At 52.3% G+C, this 25,025-nt stretch overlaps 1 protein-coding gene across 1 annotated transcript; it reads right to left on the bottom strand.

Annotated features, from left to right (window-relative positions):
• Positions 1-785: 785 nt before the first annotated feature.
• On the bottom strand, positions 786-24,406 carry ARHGEF19 (Rho guanine nucleotide exchange factor 19). Its single transcript, XM_051988458.1, is given in 17 exon segments — positions 786-1,317; positions 2,277-2,381; positions 4,130-4,209; positions 4,595-4,753; positions 5,251-5,417; positions 5,745-5,834; positions 6,793-6,864; positions 7,273-7,402; positions 9,495-9,647; positions 10,150-10,213; positions 10,216-10,309; positions 10,589-10,851; positions 11,426-11,502; positions 11,594-11,702; positions 12,230-12,526; positions 15,507-15,940; positions 24,224-24,406. Coding segments are annotated over 16 exon segments (2,439 nt in total). The 5' UTR covers positions 15,913-15,940; positions 24,224-24,406; the 3' UTR covers positions 786-1,144.
• Between the last annotated feature and the right edge of the window lie 619 nt (positions 24,407-25,025).

The following is a 25,025-nucleotide window of genomic DNA, read 5'->3' as shown; positions in this document are numbered from 1 at the left end:
CTTTCCCTTATGCTAAGTCATTTTCCTGTACTGAGCTTCCACATCCATAAAGGGAGGAGATGAGATGATCTCAAAACCCCTTCCAGCTCTGATATTCAGAATGCTATTCTGGTTCTGACACTCAAGGCTCTAAGATTGCTCCTAGCTCTAGAACTAGGTCTGAGAAGCAATGGGCATTGATCCTGGAGTTCAAAAGAACTGGATTCAAAAGCTACTTGGATACTTACTAGCTCTGTGACATTGGGCAAGCACTTTAACCTTTCTGTGCCTCAGTTTCTTCACCTGAAAAATGAGAAGGTTGAATTCTAGAACTGCTAAAATTCCTTCCAGCTTTAAATCTACAATCCTGTCTTTTCGAGCTTTGATATCTAATGTGGCCTTCCAATCTGACATTCAATGCTCTAACATTTTGTTCTGATATGACATTCAATGCTCTAATGTCTTGTTCTTATCTGACATTTAGTGCTCTAATGTCTTGTTCTGATTGGACATTCAGTGTTCCAAGGTCTTGTTCTGGTTAAAGCTCTAATGTCTTACTCTGATCTGACATTCAAATGGCCTAGATTTGTGTTTCAAGGCCATTCCCTGTTTGATGGGCCATGAGGCTCTGCTGCTTTGCCATTTGCCTGAGCTCACCCCCGATCATGAAAGAGAGTTCCTGAAGGATTCTCCCTGGGAAGGGCCCCCAGCCAGGAGCCTGAGCTGCTCTCTCCATAGCTCCCAAGCTATCAGCGGGCCCATGCTTTCCTCAGGCAAGGCAGGAAGCCACACCTTGGAACCCCAAGAAAACAAAGGCAGGTAATTTAATGAGATGGAATTCCCAGCTCTTGCTGGGCTGTCCAGGAAAAGGCTTCCCCATATCAGTCACTAGAGCGGTTGGCCCCCAGGGAGCCATAGAAGGGCCAAGAGACTCAGGGGGGCCTCCAGCCAGTCTGTGCTCCCCTCCCCAGACCCAGAGAGGCTGACACGGTCACTGTTGCTCCCTCCATCCCAGGCGTCCTTAGGAAGCTAAGCCCAAAGGAGCTGGAGCACGTTCCCTCCAGCCAGCCGCTCTGTCCCCTGTCTCCACTGGGCAGGCGCTTCCATGCTGGGATGGATGTCCTGTCCTGGACAGGGGGTGGGGGGAGGGGACTAGAGTCAGAGGTCACTCCCTAGTGCATCGTCCAGTGCTTTCCTGTAGTTTATTGGTGGCACTTTCAATCCTCTTGGTCTCCCGGATATTTCGAAGACGGGCGCTGCGGCTGGTGATCTCATCTACATAGGTCTGGGGCACCCAGCCCCACTCGCCATCTGCCAAGCGGATTCCCTCCAGCCACCCTGCGGGCATAGGAGCCAAGGACCCTGCATCAGCTGCAAAGCTCCTGCACTAGGAGCAAGTCTGCTAATAGAGGAAAGGGGGCTGGATTTGGAGTAAGGAGATTTAGATTCAAATCTTGCCACTTACTATTATGGAAGCTTGAGCAAATGATCTAGATTCCCTGGCTTCCCTCATCTATAAAATGAACTAGATGATCTCAAGCCCCTACCAGCTCTGACCTCCTGGGTTCTAAGGGCCTTCCCAGTTCTGACATCCTGGGTTCTAAGTCCCTTCCCAGCTCTGACATCCCATGTTCTAAGGGCCCTCCCAGCTCTGACATTCCATGTTCTAAGGGCCCTCTCAGTTCTGACATCCCATGTTCTAAGGGCCCTCCCAGCTCTGACCTCCCATGTTCTAAGGGCCCTCCCAGCTCTGACCTCCCATGTTCTAAAGGCCCTCCCAGCTCTGACATCCTGTGGACTCCTTTATTTGCACGATTTATCTTCCAAAGATTAAGGAGAAGATACGTGGCAGGGCCTTGGTGGGGGGAAGGATTAAGGAGGATTTTGAGAGGTTCCCTTTCTCTGCCCCTTTCTGTAGAAAGGATTGCTGATACTTAAACCAGTCCCATCAGAGGAGATTTTACAGTCTCTTTTGAAAGTTAGACTTGTTGCTGACTTTTGCTGTGACATCAGGAGTTTCTGAATTTTAATCTGTTTTCAGAGGCACATTCTCACCGCCAATGTCTTCTAGCACCTCACAGAAGATCTTTCTTATCTAACCCAACTCCCGCAAGCTGCAGCTTGCTCAATGTCTTTGGTTCTGTGGCAATAGGGGAGGGGGGGGGCAACATTTCCCCCATACTGGTAAGTGATTCCCATGAGACCTTGTTGCATATGAAACTACCCAGAAGCACCTTCCACCCCTGTGCCATAGTATAGGGGGGAGGGGATGGAGACTGGGTCTCAGAGGCTCTCACCATCACTGGTCCTGGTCCTCACGGCCAGAATGTCGGCCTTCTCAAGGGTCAGCTCGTCTGGTTCCAGAGCCTTGTAGGGCTTGATGCACTGCACCTGGGGGAGCTCTGAGAGTCCAAGCATCATAAAGCAGGGTTCCAAGCAAAGGCCGGAGGCAGAGTGGGGCAGGAAGGTTAGGGGATGGCTGCCTCTTAGCTCTTCTATCTCACTCTGAGCTTGTTTTCTGTTCCTGCCCTCCAAGGTTGGTCTCTCCAGGCTTCATCCTAAGCCTTCTTCCCTCTACTCTTGGGGATCTCCTCCATACCCTCCATTTTAATTCTCTCTCTCTCTCTCTCTCTCTCTCTCTCTCTCTCTCTCTCTCTCTCCCTCTCCCTCTCCCTCTCCCTCTCTTTCTCTCTGTCTGTCTCTCTCTGTCTCTGTCTCTCTCTCTCCATCTCCCTCTGTCTCTCTGTCTCTGTCTCTGTCTCTCTCTCTCTCTCTCTCTCTCTCTCTGTTTTGCTCTTGCTCTCTTTCTCTGACTCTGGGACTATCTCTGTCTGTCTCTCTTGCTGTAAATATATATATAAAACCCCCAAATCTATGCATCCAATCCCTCTTCTGAGCCCAAGCCCAGCGTATACAACTGCCAGCCGGACACCCCATCTGGGTATCTTGCCGACACCTCAGATGCAAGATGCCTCCATAAGAAAAAAGGAACTTAGCACTTTTCCCCTTAAACGTGGCCCTCCTTCCAAGTTTCCCATTTCTGTTGATGACACAGTAATACTTTTAGTTCCTTGGGCCCAAAATTCTGGGCTCCTTCGTTGTCCTGAACCAACTGCATTCAATTTTTTTTTTTTTTAGAGACAATTGGGCTTAAATGATTTACTTTCTTAGAGTCGCACAACTAATAAATGTCTAAGGTTGGATTTAAACTCAGATCCTCCAAACTCCAGGGCTCGTGCTCTGTCCACTGTGCTACCTGACTGCTTCTATCCAACTGATGACTAAGACCTTAAGCGCACCCTCAATCCCAACCTTCGCTCCCAGGGTGTATCCCTGGTCCAGACCTTTGTCCCTTCTCACTTAGACCCCAGCCATAGCCTCCTAGCTGGTCCCCCTGCACCTGCTCTCTCTTCCCTTCCTCATACAGCTGCCAAAGTGATTTTCTTAGTCTAAGCAGGTCCCTGCCCTACCCAGGGAACATTCACTGGCTCCCTCTTGGCCCTAACAGAAAATAGAGATCCCTAATCCTGGCACTTATGGTCTGCCCCAATATGGCTCTAATTTGAGTTTCCGCTTTTGTTTTCTATTGTCCATTAATATTAATTCACCTGTCCTCCAGCCAGGTCAAACTTATCATTACCCTCCAGCTGTATGACCATCGTTGCCATTTCACGGCAGGGTAGAACGTTAATTGGTTCTAGAGTTTCAGTTTCCTCGTCACTAAAATAAGGTTTAATTTGACCTCTGAGGTCATTCCAGCACACACCTGACACATAGTAGGTGCTTAATAAATGCTAGCTGACTGGCTCGAATTCTATGAATCTGTGACTTTGTGAATTAGGGGAATTGGGGGGTGATTATCCAAAATCCCCTCTTCTCTGAACCCCTTGACATTTCCCTTCCATCTCGCCCTCTCCCTGTTCTTGTCCCTCTCTCCATCCAATCCTGATTCATCCTTCAAGGTCCAGCTCATGACTCCATGAGGCCGTCCCTGTTCCTGAGACCAGCCTCTTCCTCAGCAAGACATTGCCTGTCTTTCCTTTCTCTCCCATAATTATATGAGCTTCCATTCTGGCCCCCTCTCCTAGCGTTCCAGCTCATGGTGAGTGGGTCTCACAACTGCCGGGCCCCCGCTCCCCAGGGATGGTACCTTCGTTCTCACTGATGGCCCCCTTGTCTTCCCGCGAACTGGAAGGGCACAAGGCTGAGATCCACCGCTGCTTCTCGCTTCTGGAGGGACATTGGAGGCCCAACCACTGCCCAGAGGTCCCAGGGCTCAGGGCTCAGCGGGGGTGCCCGGACTAATGTCCTGCGCCATCCAGCGGCCAGAAGCATCCCCACTGCCCCCCGTGCAGTGCCCCAGAGGAACACAGATTTATAGAGTGGGACTACACATCATAGGAGCTCTCATAGGAGGCAGGGTAGGAATGGCCCCAGGTGGCTGGTGCATCCAGAGGAAAGGCTCAATGCCACTGGGGGGGGGGGGACGGGGACGGGGAAGAGCTCATCTGGGCGGGATGCTTGGTGATCTCAGCCCTGAAGCACGCTAACCCCCGAGCTCCCAACAGGGAGGGGTTGGGCGGCCCAAGGAGGGGCCTCGGGGCAGAGCACTCACTCTGTCAGAGCCCTGAGGAGGAGCTGCTTTGGGGGCTGGTGACTGCGAAGGAACTGCAGGAGAAAGATGTGGCCCGGGATTCCTTGGAGCTTTGAACTCAGGTCCTTCACCTGGATCTCAGGCAAACTGGCAGAAAGGAAGACAGCAAACTTCCCTGTCCTGCGGGGGCCAAGGAGGACCTAGATCAGCCCATGGGGGGCAGCTCTAAGCCCCTGCAGAGATGGGGGCCAGAGACAGAGACAGAGGCAGAGACAGAGGCAGAGACAGAGACAGAGACAGAGACAGAGACAAAGGCAGACAAAGGGAGAGAGAGAGAGAGAGGCAGAGCCAGAACCAGAGCCAGAGAGACAGAGGAGATGGGGGCCATGCTCCCATGCCAGGGAGCTTTCTAACATCCTTTCCCCTCTCTTGGGCTATGGGGGGAGCTCTTCACCCCGACTCCCCAGATGTGACCTCCATGCTTTGCCATTAGGTAAGAATAAAAAGCCCAGGAGTCAGGAAAACCGGAGTCCAGCCTTGGCTTTGGCACTGACGGCACGCTGCCGCCCCCCTAGCCTGAGCCCGCTAAAGACCAGCCCACTGGCTAATTGCGTGGCGGGGGGGAGGGCGCCCTGTCCCCACCTGAGGCCCTTCTGGCCTCAAAGCCCTCTACTCACTCCTTCCTCCGAGACAGCAGGAGGCAGTCGTTGAAGACATGCAGGTAGACGGCCTTGGTGGACACCTTGGGCTTGGCAGCGGGGGCAGCGGGCATGGAGGAGGGTGCCAGCTCCACCAGCTCCCCGTGCCTCACCAGCCAACGGGACTGGGAGATCAGTGGGAATATCTGGAGGGGAGGAGTATGGGAAAGGGAGAAGAGGAACAGGAGCCATCATAAGAACAATTAATATCTCTAAAGCTCTTGAGAACTAGATTTTAAATGAGCTCTACTGGCATCTCTCCTGGGATGGAGCTAGTGCTAGCGTTGTGGTCCCCATTTTTCAGATGAAGAAACTGAGGCTCAAAGATATGAAGTAACTTACCCTAAATCCCACAGCTAATAAGTGGTCCAGCCATAATGGGCAGGTGGCTTTGGAACGCCCATGGGAAAAGGGGAGTTGTTGCTCCAGCTCTGCCCCCGGCACTCCAGGTCCCTTCGCCCTCAGGGTCTCACCTTACTCTCAAAGTGGATTTTCTTGTTAAGGTGGATGAGTTCCTCCGTCCTCTTCATTGACTGCACACTGGCATTGCACTCCTGCACCAGCTGGGGAGGGCGGAGCCAAGGAAGAGGTCACCTCCCAGGAGCCTCTGCCTTCTCGAGGCCGGCCGGCCCCAGACACAACCCCCGGGGCTGAGGCTCAAGTCTGGGACTAAGCTTAGTGTGAATGGGAGAGGAGAAAGCTCAAGGTTCAGAAAGGGCCTCCTTCTCTTCAGAGGAAGAACAGGGAACAGAGCTCAGAAGCCCCGGCCTTTGACAAAGGTTCTCTGGCTGGTATGGGAGAAAGTCTGGTCCCTTTTCTGCCTCCTACTACCTGGTCACTGAACAAGTCACATCCCCTCAGCAAGCACTAGTTCTTCAACTATAAATTAGTGACAGAGTTAGCCTAGATAGTCTAGAAGGAAAGTCAAAGTTGTACAAGAACATTCCCTGTTCTAAGGGCCCTCCCAGTTCTGACATCCCATGTTCTAAGGGCCCTCCCAGTTCTGACATCCCATGTTCTAAGGGCCCTCCCAGCTCTGACATTCTGTGTTCTAAGGGCCTCCCAGCTCTGACCTCCTGGATTCAAAGGTTCCTCCCAGCTCTGACCTCCTGGGTTCTCAGGGCTTTCTAGCCTGATATTTTGTATTTTAGGAGATGTCCCAGCTCTGACATTATGTTCTGAGAGCCCTTTCTAGCTCTGACATTTTCTGTTCTAAAGTTCCTTTCGATCTGCATTCTGTGGTCACTATGTGGCCTGCAGTGTCGGCTCAGTCAAGACTGAAATCCCTAACCAGGATGAGTCTAGACTCTGCCTCCCAAGGGATTTTCCTGGAAAATTGGGCCCTCTGGGTCTTTTGACTTTCTGTGTGACTGGGAATGGGTATCTCATCCTCTCTGGGCCAAATTCAAAGACAGAAGCTAGCTTCTCTGGGCAGGGCCAGGTCAAATCAGGGGAGGCGCCGGTGAGGACAGCGGGAGCCAGAGAGGGGCAGTCCCTAAGCTTAGCGTTGGCCCAGCTCACCTTCTTAAGTTCATTGAAGGCCTTGGTGGCCATGTCCTCGCCCCGGGAGCCTTGCATCCTCTTCAGGATGTTCTGTAAGCAACGGGAAAGGTGCTCATTGGACGAACACCCCTGTCCCACCTTCCTCCCAGTGTCCGTCAGGCGGTACCCAGAGAAGACCAGCAGAGGGCTTTGCAGTGGGACTGGGCCTCCCAGATCAGTGACTGGTGTGGGCCCCTCCAATCTCTCCGGATGTCCCCAGCGTCATCTCCACCTTTGCCAGGCCCGGCCCATGGCTCGGGGCTCACCCACGGCACTTACTAAGTGCCTACTCTGTGGCAAGGTCCTGTGCCAGGCGCTGGGAATGCAAAGGCAAACAGGCGGTGCCCTAGAGGAGCTGACTTTCTACTGGGGGCTGCCCCACGGAGACCAAGGGCGTGTTAGGGAGGAGCGGATCGTCCGTAACTCGAAGGGTCGGCAAAAATTCCCTTATGCAGATACCTCCACCAGCATCTTCAGGCGTGTGATTCTCTGGAAGGGCAGGATGAGGAAGGAGGTGAGAGGCAGGCGCTGGCAAATGGGGGCCTCTTCCAAGCGGGCCAGAATGCCAGGAAACTTGGGGTTCTCTAGTCTAGAGGGCAGAGAGGGGAGGAAACCAGAGTCACCCCTGACTCCCACCCTCCTCTCAAAGACTGGAAGGGAAGAGACCACATCATCCAGCCATACATCCAACCCAAGGATTCCCTGCTAGGACAGACTCCACAAATGGGCCATCCCGGGGCAGCGAGGTGGGGCAGTGGGTAGAGCACAGGCCCTGAAGTCAGGAGGACCCGAGTTCAAATCTGACTTCAGACACTTAATACTTCCTAGCTGTGTGACCCTGGGCGAGTCACTTAACCCCAGTTGCCCCAGTTAAAAACAAATGGGTCATCCATTCCAAAGACAGGGACCTCCCTCCTGTTAGTTCCAAGCCCCGTTCTCACTCAGAAGTGTTTTGTCCCTTACTGCAGGCACTATCTCCTTGTCGCTCACAATCCCACTCTTTGGGGCCAGGTGGAACAAAGCTACTCTGGTCTCTTTCATGGCGGTCTTTCATCTCAGAGAGAGCCGCTATTATGTCTGTCCTCTCCTGCCCCCCAAGTCTCCTCTTGTCTAGCAGATCCCTGCCCACGGGGAACCCACAGCATCCAACACACAAATCTTAATAAAAAATGCTCACTGATTATTTGTCCCTATCTTTCTTTGAGCCTTTGCCCCCCAGCTCTACGGTGGGAGGGAGATCTTTGTTCTGTCCTGAACGACCTCCCCACATCCTCTCTAGGGGAGCTGACCTCAGCAAATCCTGTCCCTCTTTCAGATCTCAGGTCAGTAGCGGCCATCTTCCTCGGCCACTCCTCCACAGCTCCTCCTGCTCTGAAATCCAACCACCGCCTGACCTCCAGCCCGTCCAGTATTTGTCGATGATCTTTTCCCACAACCCCCTCCACCCGCCCTGAGAGACTGGAACACCTTGCCGTCCACCCCACAGCAGCCCCCCCCCCTTCCTCCCCCCCTCCCTCGGCTGGAACAGCCCCACCTGGAGCAGCGCCCTCCTGGGTGAGTTTCTCTGGGAGCCCCGCCCCGGGTGAGCATGTTGTGGCGAGCAGGTGAGGGAGAATCTCCCCAGAGGCCCACGTCCAGGATGACCTAAAGCTGTTTCACATCCAACCAGCGCAGACATCCTGGGCCGTCTGCCCCGTGAGGAGAGCCTCCTCTCCCCGTCCTGGCAAGGACAAGACCGGGGTCTGCCCTGCTCGGCTCCCCCTTCCAGGGCTTCCTCAGGCAGAAACTCCCCTTTCCCGGCCACTCTCCCCTCGATCTGATCACGGAACAGACCCTGCGGGCAGGGAAGTCTCCCCCCTGCCTGCACTTGGAGGCAGGAAGACCTGAGCTAGCTCTGAGACTGATCCCTTGAAGGACTGTCGTGAGGATCCAGCGAGATAATGAATTGGAAAGTGCTCTGCACACAGTGCTTGCACCATGTAAATGTTACATGGATGTTGCCGAGGCAATCCCACTCAGGAGCACAGCCAGAAAGTGTTAAGTGTCTGAGGCCAGATTTGAACTCGGGTCCTCCTGACTTCAGGTTTGGCTCTACCCACTGCCCCACCCAGCAGCCCCCTGTTATCTATATTCTGATGGCCGCTGCCTTAACAGTCAGCCCCATTGAGCTGGGACCATCAGTGGGAGCTCTTGGCTAATCTCTTCCTCATCACCATCAGGAGCCCCATCAGTCACAGATTCCCCCCAAGCTTGCGCGTGGTTGCTTGGATGGGACCGGGTGGGGGATACGTGACCCCTGAATGCTGGATTTGGCTCTGGATCTTAGAGGTCATCATGGACATCCCCTCCTATAAATAAGGGGCCGGTGACTGGCAGACGTGGACCCCAACGGCCGCTGCCGCTCAGGGCACGCGCTCCACAGACTGGCCGTCCTCATGGTTACTGGTTGTCTGCTGGGTTCTCCTCCAGCTCTCTCAGGCCGGACACGAGCCCCTCCCTGGTGGGAGCTATTTCCCCTGGGCCCAGAGCAAGGGAAAGCCCTCGGTCCCTGGGCTCTGAGGCAGGTCTTTGGGCCCAGCCAACAAAAGTTCATGAGCGTCCCCACACCAGCCTCCCCTCCCCTGCGGTCCCAGCAGCCTCCGCCGGACCCCCGGAGCCCAAAGCCCCCCCGGCCCTCGTACAGCAGGCGCTGGTAGGTGCGCTCCTGGTAGGCCTGGTTGGTGACATAAGGCAGGTAGACGCGCCGGAAGGCGGGGCAGTGGCGTAGGACGATGTCACACACACAGAAGCGAAGGAGGTCCTCCTCCAGCCGCTGCTCCAGCTCCTGCAGAAACCTGGGGGGGCCAGGAGGGAGAAGGGCTGCAGAGAGAGTCCCGGGCACAGGGGGCATCCTGGCCCGCACAGAGGGAGGGAGCTGTGTCCTTGGCGATCTGCCCTAGCTCTTGGCTCCCTAGGGTTGCCCCAACCCGGGAAAATGGCAGCCTTATCTTGGCTTTAACCAGCTCCCCTATTCCCTGCCCCAAAGACCCAAAGCCCTGTCCTGGGGACCACCCTTCTATCCCTGGGGTAGAAAACAGAGTGAATCTAGAGCCTCCGGACCAAAAATGAGCCCCATGAGTAATTTTGCCTGTCCCTAGAAGGCAGAAAAGCCCAACCACAGGATCATGGGTGGAAGGATCCTGGATTTAGCGGTAGAAGAGCACTTAGAACCCAGGAGGTTGGAGCTGGGAAAGACCCCAAAGACCTAGTGCAGCCTCTACATATGACAGAGCAGGGCCCCGGCCCCAGATGCTCCGCCTCCAAAGCCGGGATTTAGGCAGCTCCCAGCCCCCTCACCTCTCACTGATGGCCTTGACCTCGGGCAGCTTGGAGAAGAGCCACTGCTTTTCTTGGGCCCCAGACACTGGGCCAGCTCCGGGGAGCCCATGAAGTGACCCACAGCCACAGAGAGACTGTGGATATAGGAGGCCTCCGAGGTGATCAGCTCAAACTTGGCCTAGAAAGGGACGGGGGCAAGGGGAGCAGGGCTGAGCCTCTTCCTGGGCCAGGACCACGTGAGTAGGCTCAGCTCAGCTCCCACCGGGGCCCTGCCAGGCATGGAGGAGACTCCCACATATAACCTCCTTCCCAGGATTCCCTGGAGAATTCCACCCAAGGCTGCTATCCCTGATGCTTCCTCTATAATCTAAAACCCTTGCCCCCGGGAGCCTTGTGGAAACAGAAGCCCCGGTGTCCCCCCTACCGTGCACCCCCCAAGGCTCCGGGACCCCCTCACCTCTTGCAGCTTGCATCCCTGAAGGCCGATGACGGCCAGGAAGCCGCTGCTCCGCACATCTGGGATGTCCTGCCACAGGGAGAAGGTGGAGCCCCGGCCTGAGCGCTGGGCTCGGAAGGAGCTGCTTGGGGACAGGTTGGCCCTGGGTGGGCCAGGCCCCTCCTCCTCCTCCTCGGCCTCCTCTCCTAAAGTGTCCTCCTCGTGCTTCTGCCGCTGCAGCTCCCGGTCACTGGCCACATCACTGTACTCCTGGTACAGCACAGCTGGGGGGGAGGAGGGCAGGAGGTAGCCCCAAGAGCCCAAAGTCCAGCTTGGGATCCTCAGCACCCTGACACTGCAGACCCCCACTCCTCCATCCAGAGAATCTCTAAGACTTCTCTCCCACTCAAAAGCTCCATGTTCTAACATCCCATGCTCTAAGGGCCCTCCCAGCTCTGACCTCCTGGGCTCTAAGGGCCCTCCCAGCTCTGACATCCTGGGTTCTAAGGGCCCTCCCAGCTCTGACCTCCTATGTTCTAAGGGCCCTCCCAGCTCTGACATCCTGGGTTCTAAGGGCCCTCCCAGCTCTGACATCCTGGGTTCTAAGGGCTCTCCCAGCTCTGACCTCCTGGGTTCTAAGGGCTCTCCCAGCTCTGACCTCCTGGGTTCTAAGGGCTCTCCCAGCTCTGACATCCTGGGTTCTAAGGGCCCTCCAAGCTCTGACGTTCTCAGTTCTCAGGTTCCAGTCTGGATTTCCCCACTCTTTCTTTCGTGCCCTGTGTCTCTTCCCTTCACCCCTGGCTCTGGCTCTTCCTCTCCCTCCTAGGCCAGCTCAGAGCCAGTGGCTCCTCTACTTACAATTTAGGAGGAAACGTGACTGACGCCTCTCAGGAGGTGCCCACGCTTTGGGGGCCAGTTCCTCTAATGAATCAGATCTGGGGAGAATATGGACATCGGGTCATCTGCCCTCTCCTGCCCAACCTTGAGTGCTTTCAGGGCACAGACTTCTGGGGGGGGTGGAGTTACCTGTTATCAGGCCGGGTAGCATCCCTCTCACTGGGACCACTTACAGTTGGGGGCACGAGGCCATTGACCCTGGTCTCTGAGCAGCTCGGCTCCTTCTCAGTGGCTCTCCCTGGATTGGGTGAGAGCCAGGACTCAGACAGGCACCATTGCCCCACCTGCCTTGTTCTTTGGGCTTAAAGACCCTTACATCCCATCCCTCCCAAGCCAAAGCAGGGCTGAACAATAGAAATGTGGAGTTTGATCTCAGAGAGCAGGGAATCCTGGTCTGTGCACTGACAATTCAGGGTGTTTGGTACCCAGGGAAATTGGAAAGGGGGTAGGCAACCCCCTTTCCAAGGGGTACAGGGCCTGTGGCGCAATGCAGGGTTAGCCGGAGGCTAACCGGCAAAAATATGGTTTAGAGTAAGATCTTTGAGCTAATGGGATACCCAGAAGCCCTCTAATGAAACCCCCTCATCTCAAAAATAAGAAAGCTTGGGGCAACTAATGGATAGAGCACCGGAGTCAGGAGGAACTGAGTTCAAATCTAGCCTCACACGTTGTGTGATCTTGGGCAAGTCACTTAATCCCAGCTGCCTTCTCTCCCCCCGGCTGAAGACCCTACAAGGGGATGGTTCTGTTGTCCCAAGTTGGTACCTTCCCCAGCAGCCCAGAGCCCTCGGTCCCTGCTCAGAGCCTTGCCCAGACACAGGGACAGAGTGGCTTTCCTTTGGGCAGACTGCAGCCGGCTCATCAGCTCTGAGGCCGAGAAGCGTCTCCTCTCTGGCTCTTTGGCTCCCTCTGCGTGGGGCACTGCCAGCGCCAGGGATCGGGGCACTGCCAAAGTGGGATGCGGCTTGGGCGCGGCTGTCCCGACCTCGGGGAACACGGCATCGTCCTCGGAGCCGGGGCTCTCCGCGGCCTCTTGGCTCTCATACACCCGCATCTTCCGCCCTGGAGGTAAGGGACAGAGGGAAGGGTCAGCTCCCCAGAGACATTGGGCACAGGGGGGCAAGCTGATAGAAACCACCATCCCACAGACTTCGCCTACTCCAGCGCTCCCAAGGCTTCGAGCTCTTGTCGTAACATGTCACCTAAATTATTACAAAGAAAAACCAAGAAAGCTGAGAATGCTTGTGCAGCAAGGCAACTGTCTATGTACACATATGTTGGATTTAACATATACTTTAACACGTTTAATATGTACTGGACTACCTGCCATCTGGGGAAGGGGATGCGGGGAAGGAGGGGAAAGTTGGAACAGAAGGTTTTGCAAGGGTCAGTTTTGAAAAATTACCCATGCATATGTTTTGTTAATAAAAAGCTATAATAAAAAGAAAGAAAGAAAGAAAGCCGTAAATTGTAGCATTTTCTGTAATCAAAAATATGTCCTTGTAAAAGATCATGTTAAAATGAATCCCCTGCATGCCCCTCGGGGTACTGTGCCCTAGGCAGGCACCTTAGTCCCAGTTAAACACTTTGTACTTCTCATTGCACTATCTGTGGGGGTAGGGGGGAGGAGAAGGGAATAAGCATTTATATAGTACCTATTGTATACCAGGGGCTGTGTTAAGCACTGTACAAAAATTATTTCATTTGCTCTACACAAGGAGAAAGATGCTAATCTTATCCCTGTTTTACAGAAGAAACCAAGGAAGGCAGAGATCAAGTGACTCCCACAGCAGAATTTTAACTCGGTCCTCCTGACTTCAGGTCCAACATTCTACCCACGGGGCCCCCCAGCTCGTTGAGAGGACCGTGTGTTAGCTACTATGCCCTTCTGGATTATAAGCCCGACGAGAACAGGCCGGGTGCTTTATGATGAGGTCCTGGAAAGAGCCCTGGGGTGGGGTTGGAAGCCCTTCCCACAATGCTTTGTAGCTAATGGCACACATGGTCCAAATGACAGAGCAGACAAAGCATCGGCAAGCTTTGTAAACACCATCGTCGTCATCATGGACATAATTACACCACCTGACCCTTCTCGCTGTGTTCGGTGGCGTTCAGCAAGAACTTCTGGAACAAGTCGAGGTACCGAGAATAGAGCCCTGAGCTTGGAGTCAGGAAGTTCAGCTCCAGCTTCAGACACTCATGAGCTGGGTGACCCCGGGACAATTGCCACCGGTTCCCCAACCGTAAAATGGAAATAATGACAGCCTCCATCTCGAAGAGTTGTGGGAATCAACGAGACACTTATAAAGTACTCAGCGCAGTGCTTGGAACAAAGGCTACGCTACATAAATGCAAGCTGTTATTTAGTATTATTATTATTATCATTGTTAGGACTTCATCCTGTTATTATTATTATATGGACCATCCTGTTCTTATTTTTTATTTTTATTTTTATGACTATTATTTATCTCATTCATCTCAAGAGAAGTGTGAGATAATAGTCATTATGTCGATGATGAGGATGGTGGTGATGATGGTTATAAAGCTTTTTTGACGGAGTCCAGATAAAAAAACCTGTGGACAAAGTTGCTGTTCAGTCATGTCTGACTCTGTGTGACCCCATTTGGGATTTTTTTTGACAAAGAGAGTGGAAAAACATTCCATTTTCTACTCCAGCTTATTTTACAAATAGGGAAACTGAGGCAAATTGGGTTAATGACTTGTCTAGAAACATCTGGTTAGTAAGTATCTAAGGCTGAATCTAGATGCAGTGAATGCTCTATCCACTAAAAAGAGATGCTCTGTGATTTACCACTCTGGTGAATGTCAAAGCCAAGATGCTCTCACCTGAATACAATATGTGACACAGTGCATAGAGCACCCAGCCTACAATCTAGAAGACTTGAATTCAAATCAGACCCTCAGAAACTTACTACTTGTGTGAGACCCTGTGCAAGCCACTTAACTGCTATTTGCCTCAGTTTCCTCATCTGCAAAATGGGGATGATAATAATAGCACCTATCTTCCAGGATTGTTGTATCAAATAAGATAATAATTGTAAAGCCCTTAGCATAGTGCCAAGCACAAAGTAAGTGCTAGTCTAAAGTTTTTATTATTTTATTTGTATTAAAATATTAATATTTGAATATTAAATAAAATACTGTTTATGTTTTATTATTATATACCCTGCTGGCAAGGAGGACTATCCTAAGCTCTCTGATCATTAAAGTATCTTCTTTTTTCCCCAAAAAATTCGATTTTCTTTTTATTAAATAAAATTAAATTATAAATTTAATTAAAATTAAAATTTTATTTAAAAATATAAATTTATTAAAACAAATTCTATTTATCAAAATAAAAAAATTATTAAAACCTAGTCTCTGCTCTCAAAGAACTTTTGGTCTAGCAAGTCATTTGAGTCACAGAGGTAGTGTGGCTCAGTGGTTTTAGGAGCAGGAGGCCTGCCTGGGTCCCAATACTGCTTCTGTCACTTGTACTTTGTGTGAGTTTGGGCAAATCACTTAACCTCCCAGGACCTTGGTTGCCTCACTAGTAGAGTAAGAGAATGGGCAGTCTAGCACCTAAAATCCCCACATTGCCCTGTGTAGGTAAGACCCAGAACTAGCAGGTCTCTCAAAAATGCTGGTGGGATTCAAGCGCAGTGAGAGACCTCCCTGGCCCTTCCACTTTGGAGGCTCCCTGTCTCCTTTCCCAGAACTCTCTGCAATCCCCCAAGGGTAAAAAAAAGTAGTCCTGGGGCTTGATACTTGTCCTGCCAGGCTCAGTGGTCATAGGACACAGGACATCTGGGGGCGGAGGCCATTCCCAGAGGACCCAGCCCTTCCTTTCTCTGGGCCTCTTCTGTAAAAGAAGGATAATAATACCTGATCTGCTTACTTCACGGGATTGTTGTGAGGACCCAATGAAATAACGAGTGTAAAAGCCCTTTGGAAGCAGTTAAAGGCTATTTGACGGGGATTTCTGTCTGGTTTCTAATGAGTTTGCTGACTGGCCCTAGACTGAGGGAAAGAATGGACTCACAGGCAGATTTTTCCTCAGAACTGTGGCTGGTGCGGCGTCGGGCTTCTGGATGCTGGGGGCTCCGAGGTCCTCCTAGGAACTCACTGAGGGTGTCATCTCCAAAGGCTGACAGCTTCCTGGCAGGGACCCTGCTGTCCTGAACTGCCACTGGCAGTGGCCACAGCAGCCTATGGGAGGCAGCTGGGCCCTCGAGAGGCCAGGGGCCCAGCTCCAAGTGCCCTGGGAGCCCAGCAAAGGACAGACTCTCCTGTTGGCAAACTGCAATGGGGTGTGGGGCGGGGGGAGGCGTCTCCTCCAAGCCTTGCGTGGCTTTCCCTGGGATTCCCCCCAGGGCCCCTGACTGAGACCCCCCATAACAAAAGCTAGCCAGGTGAGGCTGGAAGTGAGGAGAAGGTCGGTAGTCCATGCCTTGGGCTTACTCAGTCCACCTTGGCCTGTAGGAGAGAGAGGGAGAGACTGGTTAGAAGTCCTCCCCTCCCCAGAACACAGGTTAGGATGGAGTCTCTAGGAGGAATAACAGCATTTGGTGTTAGAACAATCCTTAAAATGAAGAAAATCAGAGCTGGGAGCATCTTGAGAAGCCAGAATGTCAGAACTGAGAGGGCCCTTAGAACCCAGGATGTCAGAGCTGGGAGGGCCCTTAGAACCCAGGAGGTCAGAGCTGGGAGGACCCTTAGAACCCAGGAGGTCAGAGCTGGGAGGGCCCTTAGAACCCAGGAAGTCAGAGCTGGAAGACCCTTAGAATAGAGAATGTCACAACTGAGAGAGACTTTTGAATCCAGAACATCAGTGCTAGGACAAATCTTAAAACAAAGGTCAGAGGCAGAAAAGACGTAGAAACAGAGAATATTGGAACCAAAGTGACCTCTAAAAATTGCCTCATCCAATTCGCTCCATTTACAGGTAAGGAAACTGAATTCTAGGGAAATCTAGTGGCTGAAGAGAAAGGGGGGAATCTCTCTACCTCCTAACTGTCTCCCAGCCTTGGCAGTCGTGATGAGCAGGAAGAGGAAGTCCTGGGGAACAATCTGTCCCTCTCGGGCAATTAGTTCAGAGCCACCAACCCTCCTCCCTCCCCCCAGTCACCCACTCCCTCCAGGGCTTTGCCTCTCCTACCTGGGACCGTGTTGCCTGGCTCAGGCCAGCCCGAGGTGAAGCTGTCTGGGGAAGCCCTGCTCTGCACAGCTGGCTCAGGGAGCTCCCACCCAGACAAAGAGTTTGATTCATCAAATCCTGCGGTGAGCTGGGGAAAGGGAAAGGGAGAGCGGGGGTGGGGGGAGGAGAGGCTTGGCCAGCCCTACCTTTGCTCCATGGCAGGGAGAAGAGGGGGCACCACCCAGATCTCCCTTTCCCTTGGGCAGAAATACCAGCCCCTAACACAGAAGGCCCCCCTTCCCCCCAAAACCAGGCCCGCCCACTGGGCAAGTCTCCTTGGAAAGAAAAAACCAGAAACAGAAGCTGGGACTTAGAGAGACAAGGAGATCCTCCGAGACAGAGTAACTCAGACGTGACACAGAGACACAGAGGGAGCTACTCAGAGACACACTCGAGAGCTACTCACCCAAGAGACAGTGAGAAAGGCAGCCAGAGGGATAGAAAGAGAAGGCCTTTCGAGGGCCAAGATACCAGAGACCCAGCACTCACGAGGAGTTACTCCAACACAGAGAAATCAGAGGTATCGGACCCCAAGACATCTAGTGGCAGGCATAAACGGGCAACTTCCCAGAGATAAAGGAAGCCCAGAGACAGAGACAGAAAGATTATGAGAGATATGGAACAAAGAAAGCAAACAGAACCTCCTCCTCTCTAAGGGAGGAAGATGGGAGCAGCTGGCGGAGCAGAATTCAGCCATCCCTCACCATCCGGACCAGCTCCTCCATTTGTCTTCCACCACTGCCTTCTCTCTAGAGTGACTTTTCTCTTCCCAGTCATCCTGCTCCAAACTTGGGGCAGGGGCAAAGCACTCGGTGGCCACAGGTGCCGAGGACAAACCCCCAGACCTAACTGGAGCTGGGTCCCTTCCTGTTCAGAGCATTGTTTCCCCTCACCTACCTGGCTCAGAGGAAAAGACAATGATCGCCCTGGAATCAGAGACCTGGGTCCAAATCCCAGCTCTGATACTTTCTGAACCTGCAAGATTTGGGGCAGGTCCTTCTCTGGACCTCAGTTTCCTCGGGTGTAAAGTGAGGAGGCTGGACTCCAAAGGCCCCCTTTGCCTCTAAATCCACATTCTCCAATCCAGCTTCTCCTCCAATCCCAGGCTGGCAAGGAGGCCACGGCAGAATGTACGCTTCTTGAAGGCAGGGACTACCTTACAAAGCCAAAAAGCTTTGCATGTCAAGCACCTATTGGAGTATCTAAGACACAGTAGGTGTTTTATGAATGTTTGTTGATTAGTTGAAAAATCACCTCCAGTTCTCCACAATCATCCATAACTCCCAGACTAAAACAAGGGCATTGGATGCTCAAATAAGATTGGAAAGTACTTCATAAACTATGAAATGCTTTCTCTGTTAAAAAGAGGAGAGATTGAAGATATCTTTAAAGCCTCTTCCAGCTCTGACATCCTGTGTTCTAAATACCTTCCCAATTCTTACGTTCTGTGATCTAAGGCTCTCTGAGTTCTGACATTCTGTGTTCTAATGGTGTTCCCAGCTCTGACCTCCTGGGTTCTAAGGGCCCTCCCAGCTCTGACCTTCTGAGTCCTAAGGGCTCTCCCAGCTCTGACCTCCCAGGTACTAAGGGCCCTCCCAGCTCTGACCTCCTGGGTTCTAAGGCCCTCCCACCTCTGACCTCCTGGGTTCTAAGGGCCCTCCCAGCTCTGACCTCCTGGGTTCTAAGGGCCCTCCCAGCTCTGATAACCTGTGTTCTAAGGGCCCTCCCAGCTCTGACCTCCTGGGTTCTAAGGATCCTCCCAGCTCTGACCTCCTGGGTTCTAAGGGCCCTCCCAGCTCTGACCTCCTGGGTTCTAAGGGCCCTCCCAGCTCTGATATCCTGTGTTCTAAGGGCCCTCCCAGCTCTGACCTCCTGGGTTCTAAGGATCCTCCCAGCTCTGATATCCTGGGTTCTAAGGGCCCTCCCAGCTCTGATATCCTGTGTTCTAAGGGCCCTCCCAGCTCTGACCTCCTGGGTTCTAAGGGCCCTCCCAGCTCTGACCTCCTGGGTTCTAAGGCCCTCCCAGCCCTGATATCCTGGGTTCTAAGGGCCCTCCCAGCTCTGATATCCTGGGTTCTAAGGGCCCTCCCAGCTCTGACCTCCTGGGTTCTAAGGGCCCTCCCAGCTCTGATAACCTGTGTTCTAAGGGCCCTCCCAGCTCTGACCTCCTGGGTTCTAAGGATCCTCCCAGCTCTGACCTCCTGGGTTCTAAGGGCCCTCCCAGCTCTGACCTCCTGGGTTCTAAGGGCCCTCCCAGCTCTGATATCCTGTGTTCTAAGGGCCCTCCCAGCTCTGACCTCCTGGGTTCTAAGGATCCTCCCAGCTCTGATATCCTGGGTTCTAAGGGCCCTCCCAGCTCTGATATCCTGTGTTCTAAGGGCACTCCCAGCTCTGACCTCCTGGGTTCTAAGGGCCCTCCCAGCTCTGACCTCCTGGGTTCTAAGGGCCCTCCCAGCCCTGATATCCTGTGTTCTAAGGGCCCTCCCAGCTCTGACCTCCTGGGTTCTAAGGGCCCTCCCAGCTCTGATATCCTGGGTTCTAAGGGCCCTCCCAGCTCTGACATCCTGGGTTCTAAGGGCCCTCCCAGCCCTGACATCCCAGGTACTAAGGGCCCTCCCACCTCTGACCTCCTGGGTTCTAAGGGCCCTCCCAGATCTGACCTCCTGGGTTCTAAGGTCCCTCCCAGTTCTGACCTCCTGGGTTCTAAGGATCCTCCCAGCTCTGACATCCCGGGTACTAAGGGCCCTCCCAGCTCTGTTTTGAGAACTTCTAAGTTCCCAAGATCATTAGATCTGGGCATTTATTCTCTCGGCCTGTCTTTGGGACTCTGCCCCAGAGCCTGCCCTGGGGCTGCCGGGGGCAGCAACCAGAGACCCTGTTGCTGTACATCTCCTTAACTCACTCTCCATCCTGGATCAGTAGTGGGATGGGAATAGAATGGAAGGTGCTTAGGGTGGAACAAGTGTGTGAGATTATCAAGTACTCTTAATCAGTGGGCAAAACTGAACCTGTCACTGACCCACGCAGTTTACACAGTGCCCTGTGGGGTGAGAGTGCCTCGGAGTAAGTGAAGGGCATGTGAGCTGAGAGTATATGGAGTCAGGGTCAGCACTAGACAGTACGTATGTCTCTGGGTGAAGACAGGATGCATGAGGGAAATGCACTTTCAGGGGATTGTGGGATAGTATGAAACTCGAGCCACTGTCACTCTTTCCCTGACGCTGGTCTTGAGGCTTTGAGGTTTTAAAGCTCAAAAACAGGAACTGAGCTCCGTGCAGTCCCCAAGAACCCAATCCTGAAGGAAGAAAGCCTGGAGGGGCACTGACCAGCTCCTGAGCAGGAGAGAGAGTAGATGGAGGTGGGGAAGGATGCCTGGGAGCTTTCCCAGTGGTCCAGGAGCACATCAGGTCAGGGGGCAGGAGCAGACACAAGTAGCAGACAGCCCCCTGTCTCGAGGCCCCCCCTTCCCCTGCACTCAGCTGGATACCAATTGCAAGGGGCAAGTGAAGGCCTGAACTGGTTCCAAACTGTGCCAAGTCCATCTCTGCCAGAATCCCCATCAGCAGAATAGGACCTGGCGGGGAGCAGAGGGGGGCAGTGGGGGAAAGCTCAGCTGCTGAGGAGAAAGATCGGGAAAAGGACCCAGGAGATCAATGGGAGACTGGCCTCCCCCAAACAAAGCAAATCCATGGCACCACAAGGTCTCTCAGTCAATCAATGAACATTTATCGATCACCTACTATGTGCCGAGCCCTGTGCTGGGTGCAAAGAAAGTAAAAAAACAATCCCTTCTCTCAAGGAGACAAGAAAACACAAACTAGAGACGGGGAAAATTGGAAATAATCAATAGAGGGAAGGCACCAGGATTGAGAGACTGAAAAAGGTCACCTAAAGATGATACTTGCAGAACTACATCCATCAGAATTGATCATCACATAATCTTGTTATTGCTGCGTACAATGTTCTCTTGTTTCTACTCACTTCATTTAGCATCTGTTCATGTGTCTCCAGGCTTCTTTAAAATCATCCTGCTGGTCGTTTCTTACAGAACAATAATATTCCATAACATTCATATACCATGACTTATTCAGCCATTCTCCACCTGAAGGGCATCCCCTCAGTTTCCAGTTTCTGGCCACTACAAATGTTTTTACACATGTGGGTCATTAAGGAACTTTAGATCATAAACTGGAAACGACCTCAGGGACCTCTAGCCTAATGGGCTATTTTTATTTCTCTAAGATCACATCTAAGTTCCTGCCAGATACAAGGATACTTCAACACAACTATTGACAACCCTAACATCCAGCTTCTCAATTTATTCCCTTCCCACAAGCTATGTCCCTAGCTCACCTCAGTCATACACAGATGGTCATCCATCACCCATAAATGCACTTCCTCCAAGTTCAAGAATTCTGAAATCCCCTTATCCAGAGTCACTGTGTCTCCCTTCCAGCTCAGCTGGATAAAATTCAAGAATAAATGCCAAGATGGCCCTTCATAGTAGTCAAGGTAGCTGAAAAGAGGTTCCCTTCAAAATCCTGCACCCCCTTCCACACCTTCTGTTACAGAAATCATCATAATAAGAACCAACCATGATAAAACATTATAGAATGGGCAAAAAATTTTACATAATCTCATTGAAGCCTCAAAACAATCCCAGGGATACTAATGTATTGCTGGTGGAGTTCTGAACGGATCCAACCATTCTGGAAAGCAATATGAAACTATGATCAAAAGGCTATCAAAATATACACATCCTTTGATCCAGCACTACTGGGTCTGAATCCCAAAAAGATCATAAGAGAGGGAAAAGACCCGTATGTGCCAAAATATTTGTGGCAGCTCTTTTTGAAGTGACAAAGAGCTGGAAACTGAGTGGATGCCCATCAGTGGGGAATGGCTAAATAAATTATGGTCTATAAATGTTATGGAATATTATTGTTCTGTAAGAAATGACCAGCAGGAGGATTTCAGAGAAGCCTGGAGAGACTTACAAGAACTGATGCTGAGTGAAGAGAGAAGAAACAGGAGATCATTGTATAAAGTAACAGCAAGATTATTTGATGATCAGTTATGAGAGACTTGGCTCTTCTCAACAAGGCGGTGATCCAAGACAATTCCATTAGACTTAGGATGGAAAACATCATCCCATCTGTGGAGCCTGAATGTGGATTAATGCATAGTACTTTCACTTTTTTGTTTGTTTGCTTTTTCTTTCTTGAGGTTTTTTCCCTTTTGATCTGATTTTTCTTGCACAACATGATAAATATGGAAATATGTTAGAAGGCTTGTATGTGTTTAATTTATACTAGATTGCTTGCTATCTTGGGGGAGGGAGGGCAGAAAGGGAGAAAAAAAACTATAGAAATAAACATTGAAAATTATTTTTACATGTAATTGGAAAAATAAAATACTATTAAGGGGAAAAAACAACCCCAAGAAATAGATAAATGGATATCAATTGTAAATCCCTTTACAATAGGCAGTTACCCCCAATTAATTGATAAGTAAACTGAGGCTCAGAGTAATAGAACTCAAGGTGAATAACTTCCTTCTAGTCACACATCTACTAAGTGTTGGCTATGAAATTCAAAGCTGACTCTTTCTGACCCTTCTGTCCCCAAACATCAGAGCCCTGGATTGGTAATACAGAGAGTTGAGTCCTAATCCAATAGCAGAGTATAGAGTTTGGGGATGGAAAAGACCTTAGTGTTTAAGGGGAGCAGCTAGAATGCAAGATGAGTCAGAAGGATTCATCTTCATGAACTCAAATCTGGCCTCAGACCCTGTGCGACCCTGAACAATTCACTTCCCCCAGTTTGCCTCAGTTTCTTCATCTGTAAAATGGTCTGGAGAAGGAAATGGCAAACCACTTCAGGATCTTTGCCAAGAATGTGCCAGATGGGTTTATATAGTCAGACATGATTGAGAATGATGGAAAAACAAAAAATCTAGTTAAACAATTCCTTTCAAGTTAAAGACAAGGAAACTGAGCCCCAGAAAGCGGTTTTTAACAAACTTTCCAATATTCCTCAGCCAGCCAGTGGGAGGAAGGGGCTGAGACTTAGAGCTCAGGTATTCGGACTCCCAGGAAATACTCAGGCACTCTCTTAGTCTTTGAGTGAACAGAGTCAAGTGACTTCCTTTTTCTGAGTCTCCAGTGGAAGTGAGGGAGGGAGAGTGGGTGAGGAGTGTCCGATGTCCTTTCTGACACTAAGATACGTGTGGAGGGCACATCGCCATCATCAGTCTGTCCTCTCGCAGCCTGGGAACAGGACAAGGTCCAGGAGCCGGAAGCAAAATCCCCAGTTGGCACTCGCCAGCAGACACCCAGACTGTCTGATCATGCAGATGAGGCAATAAAAGGGGGATGCCCAGGCTGGTATCCATGATCAGGGTTGGCAGACAAGTCTCTCTGCTTCTTCCCTGAAGCTAGAGATCAAGTCCAGCATCCAGCATCTGCTATGTGAACACCAGCAAGTCATGTAATCTCTATGAGGTTCCTCAGTTTCCTCATCTGCAAAATGCGCCATAACCACCTGCCATAACCTAGTTAAGAGGGGGAGGCTCGCACGAATTCATGCATGTAAAGTATTTGTAAACTTTAAACTGACATGTACATGTATGTCATCTATAGGATGTCAAAGGGCAAGGGAATAATGATTCTAACCAGCAAGCCAAAGACCCCTGGATTCTGCAGTTAAAAAGGCTGAGAACTGCTGCCTTAGAACAGAGCTGACAGAGCTGGGAGGGCCCTTAGAACCCAGGAGGTCAGAGCCGGGAGGGCCCTTAGAATCTGGGATGTCAGAGCTGGGAGAGCCCCTAGAACCAGGAGGTCAGAGCTGAGAGGGCCCTTAGAACCCAGGAGGTCAGAGCTGGGAGGGCCCTTAGAACCCAGGAGGTCAGAGCTGGGAGGGCCCTTAGAACCCAAGAGGTCAGAGCTGGGAGGGCCCTTAGAACCCAGGAGGTCAGAGCTGGGAGGGACCTTAGAACCCAGGAGGTCAGAGCTGAGAGGGCCCTTAGAACCCAGGAGGTCAGAACTGGGAGGGCCCTTAGAACCCAAGAGGTCAGAGCTGGGAGGGCCCTTAGAACCCAGGAGGTCAGAGCTGGGAGGGCCATTAGAACAGAGAATGTCGGCTGAGAGGAGCCTTGAATATTAGGAGCAGGACCAGAAAACAGGTCCCTGAAGCCTGGCCCAAGATTCCCTTCTTGCCAGCTGGGCCTCCCAAAGCCAGGGCCTCCCTGCTTACCTGCAGCAGCCCTTCCTTCACCAGCTCCGCCCCTGACTCCACCTCCCCAGCAGCCTCCCCTGCCCTCAGGGCCCTCAATGACCCACCTGCCCCAAACTGAGGGGATCCCGCTGGCATTCACTTGTCCCACCCAGAACAGTCTGAGGCAGAAAGTCTGGACAGAAAAGGGAGTAGAGGGATGGAAGCAGAGGCTGAGGACCCCGGCTGAGCCGGCTGAGCCAGGCCATCTGTCTTCTAGGCTGAGGCTCCCAGTGAGGTGGGGGAGGGGGCGGCTTGAGGACCCGGCCTGGGCCTGAGGGGGGACCGTACCTTGTCTCGGCTGCTCTCCTCTGCGGAAGCTGTTGGCCCGGCCCCTTTGGCCATCCCACCACATCCCAGGCTTCGAGGGGCGAGAGGGAGACGCTCTCCCGGGCCTGGGGTGAGGAGGATGATGGGAGATGACCGGGGCCTGCCGCGGCTCTGAGCCGGAGGTGTGGGTGCCTGAGATCAGGGCCTGGGGTATTGTGTGTGGGGAAGCAGGGAGAGGGGGAGGGAGAAGCTGTGCTGTTCCAACCTGCCTGCCCCCCCAACCCCCTCTCCAGAACAGGTTTGGCCAGTCTGGGACGGGAGTGGGGAGCAGGCAGAAGTGGAGAAAGGAGGGGGAACCCAGGACAATGGAAGGCCTTTGTCCTGGGAGAGGGCTGAGGGGACCCCAGAATGGGGCTCTGCTAGGATGGGGCTCCCAGATTCCTCAGCCCAGACTCCTACCCAGGATTTGCAGCAGACAGAGCCCCTCCTCTTCTAGGACTCCCCAAGAGACACCACTTAGTATTTGAGCAAGGTGCTTCCCTTCCCTGGGCCTCAGTTTACTCCTCTGTAAAAGGGATGATGCCTGAGGCTAGATGAAGTCTCAAGCCCCCCCTTCCTGTGTTCTAAGGGCCCTCCCAGCCCTAACATTCTCTATTTATGCAATAAGTTTTCATGCAACAGTTACGCTGACAAAATAAAAGGTGACAATCCCTTCTCCGGAAGAGCTCACTTTCTCCCGTCTCTAAGCCTTCTCCAGCTCTGAATCCTGTGACCGCTGACCACCCACATGACCTTAGAGGCCCTGGACAGGCCTCTGTGTGGG

This window comes from Antechinus flavipes, chromosome 3 (assembly GCF_016432865.1).
Source record: "Antechinus flavipes isolate AdamAnt ecotype Samford, QLD, Australia chromosome 3, AdamAnt_v2, whole genome shotgun sequence".
In the NCBI taxonomy this organism is placed as follows: domain Eukaryota; kingdom Metazoa; phylum Chordata; class Mammalia; order Dasyuromorphia; family Dasyuridae; genus Antechinus; species Antechinus flavipes.
Note: the sequence above shows the minus strand (reverse complement) of the source record. Positions and strands in the feature narration are given on the sequence as shown.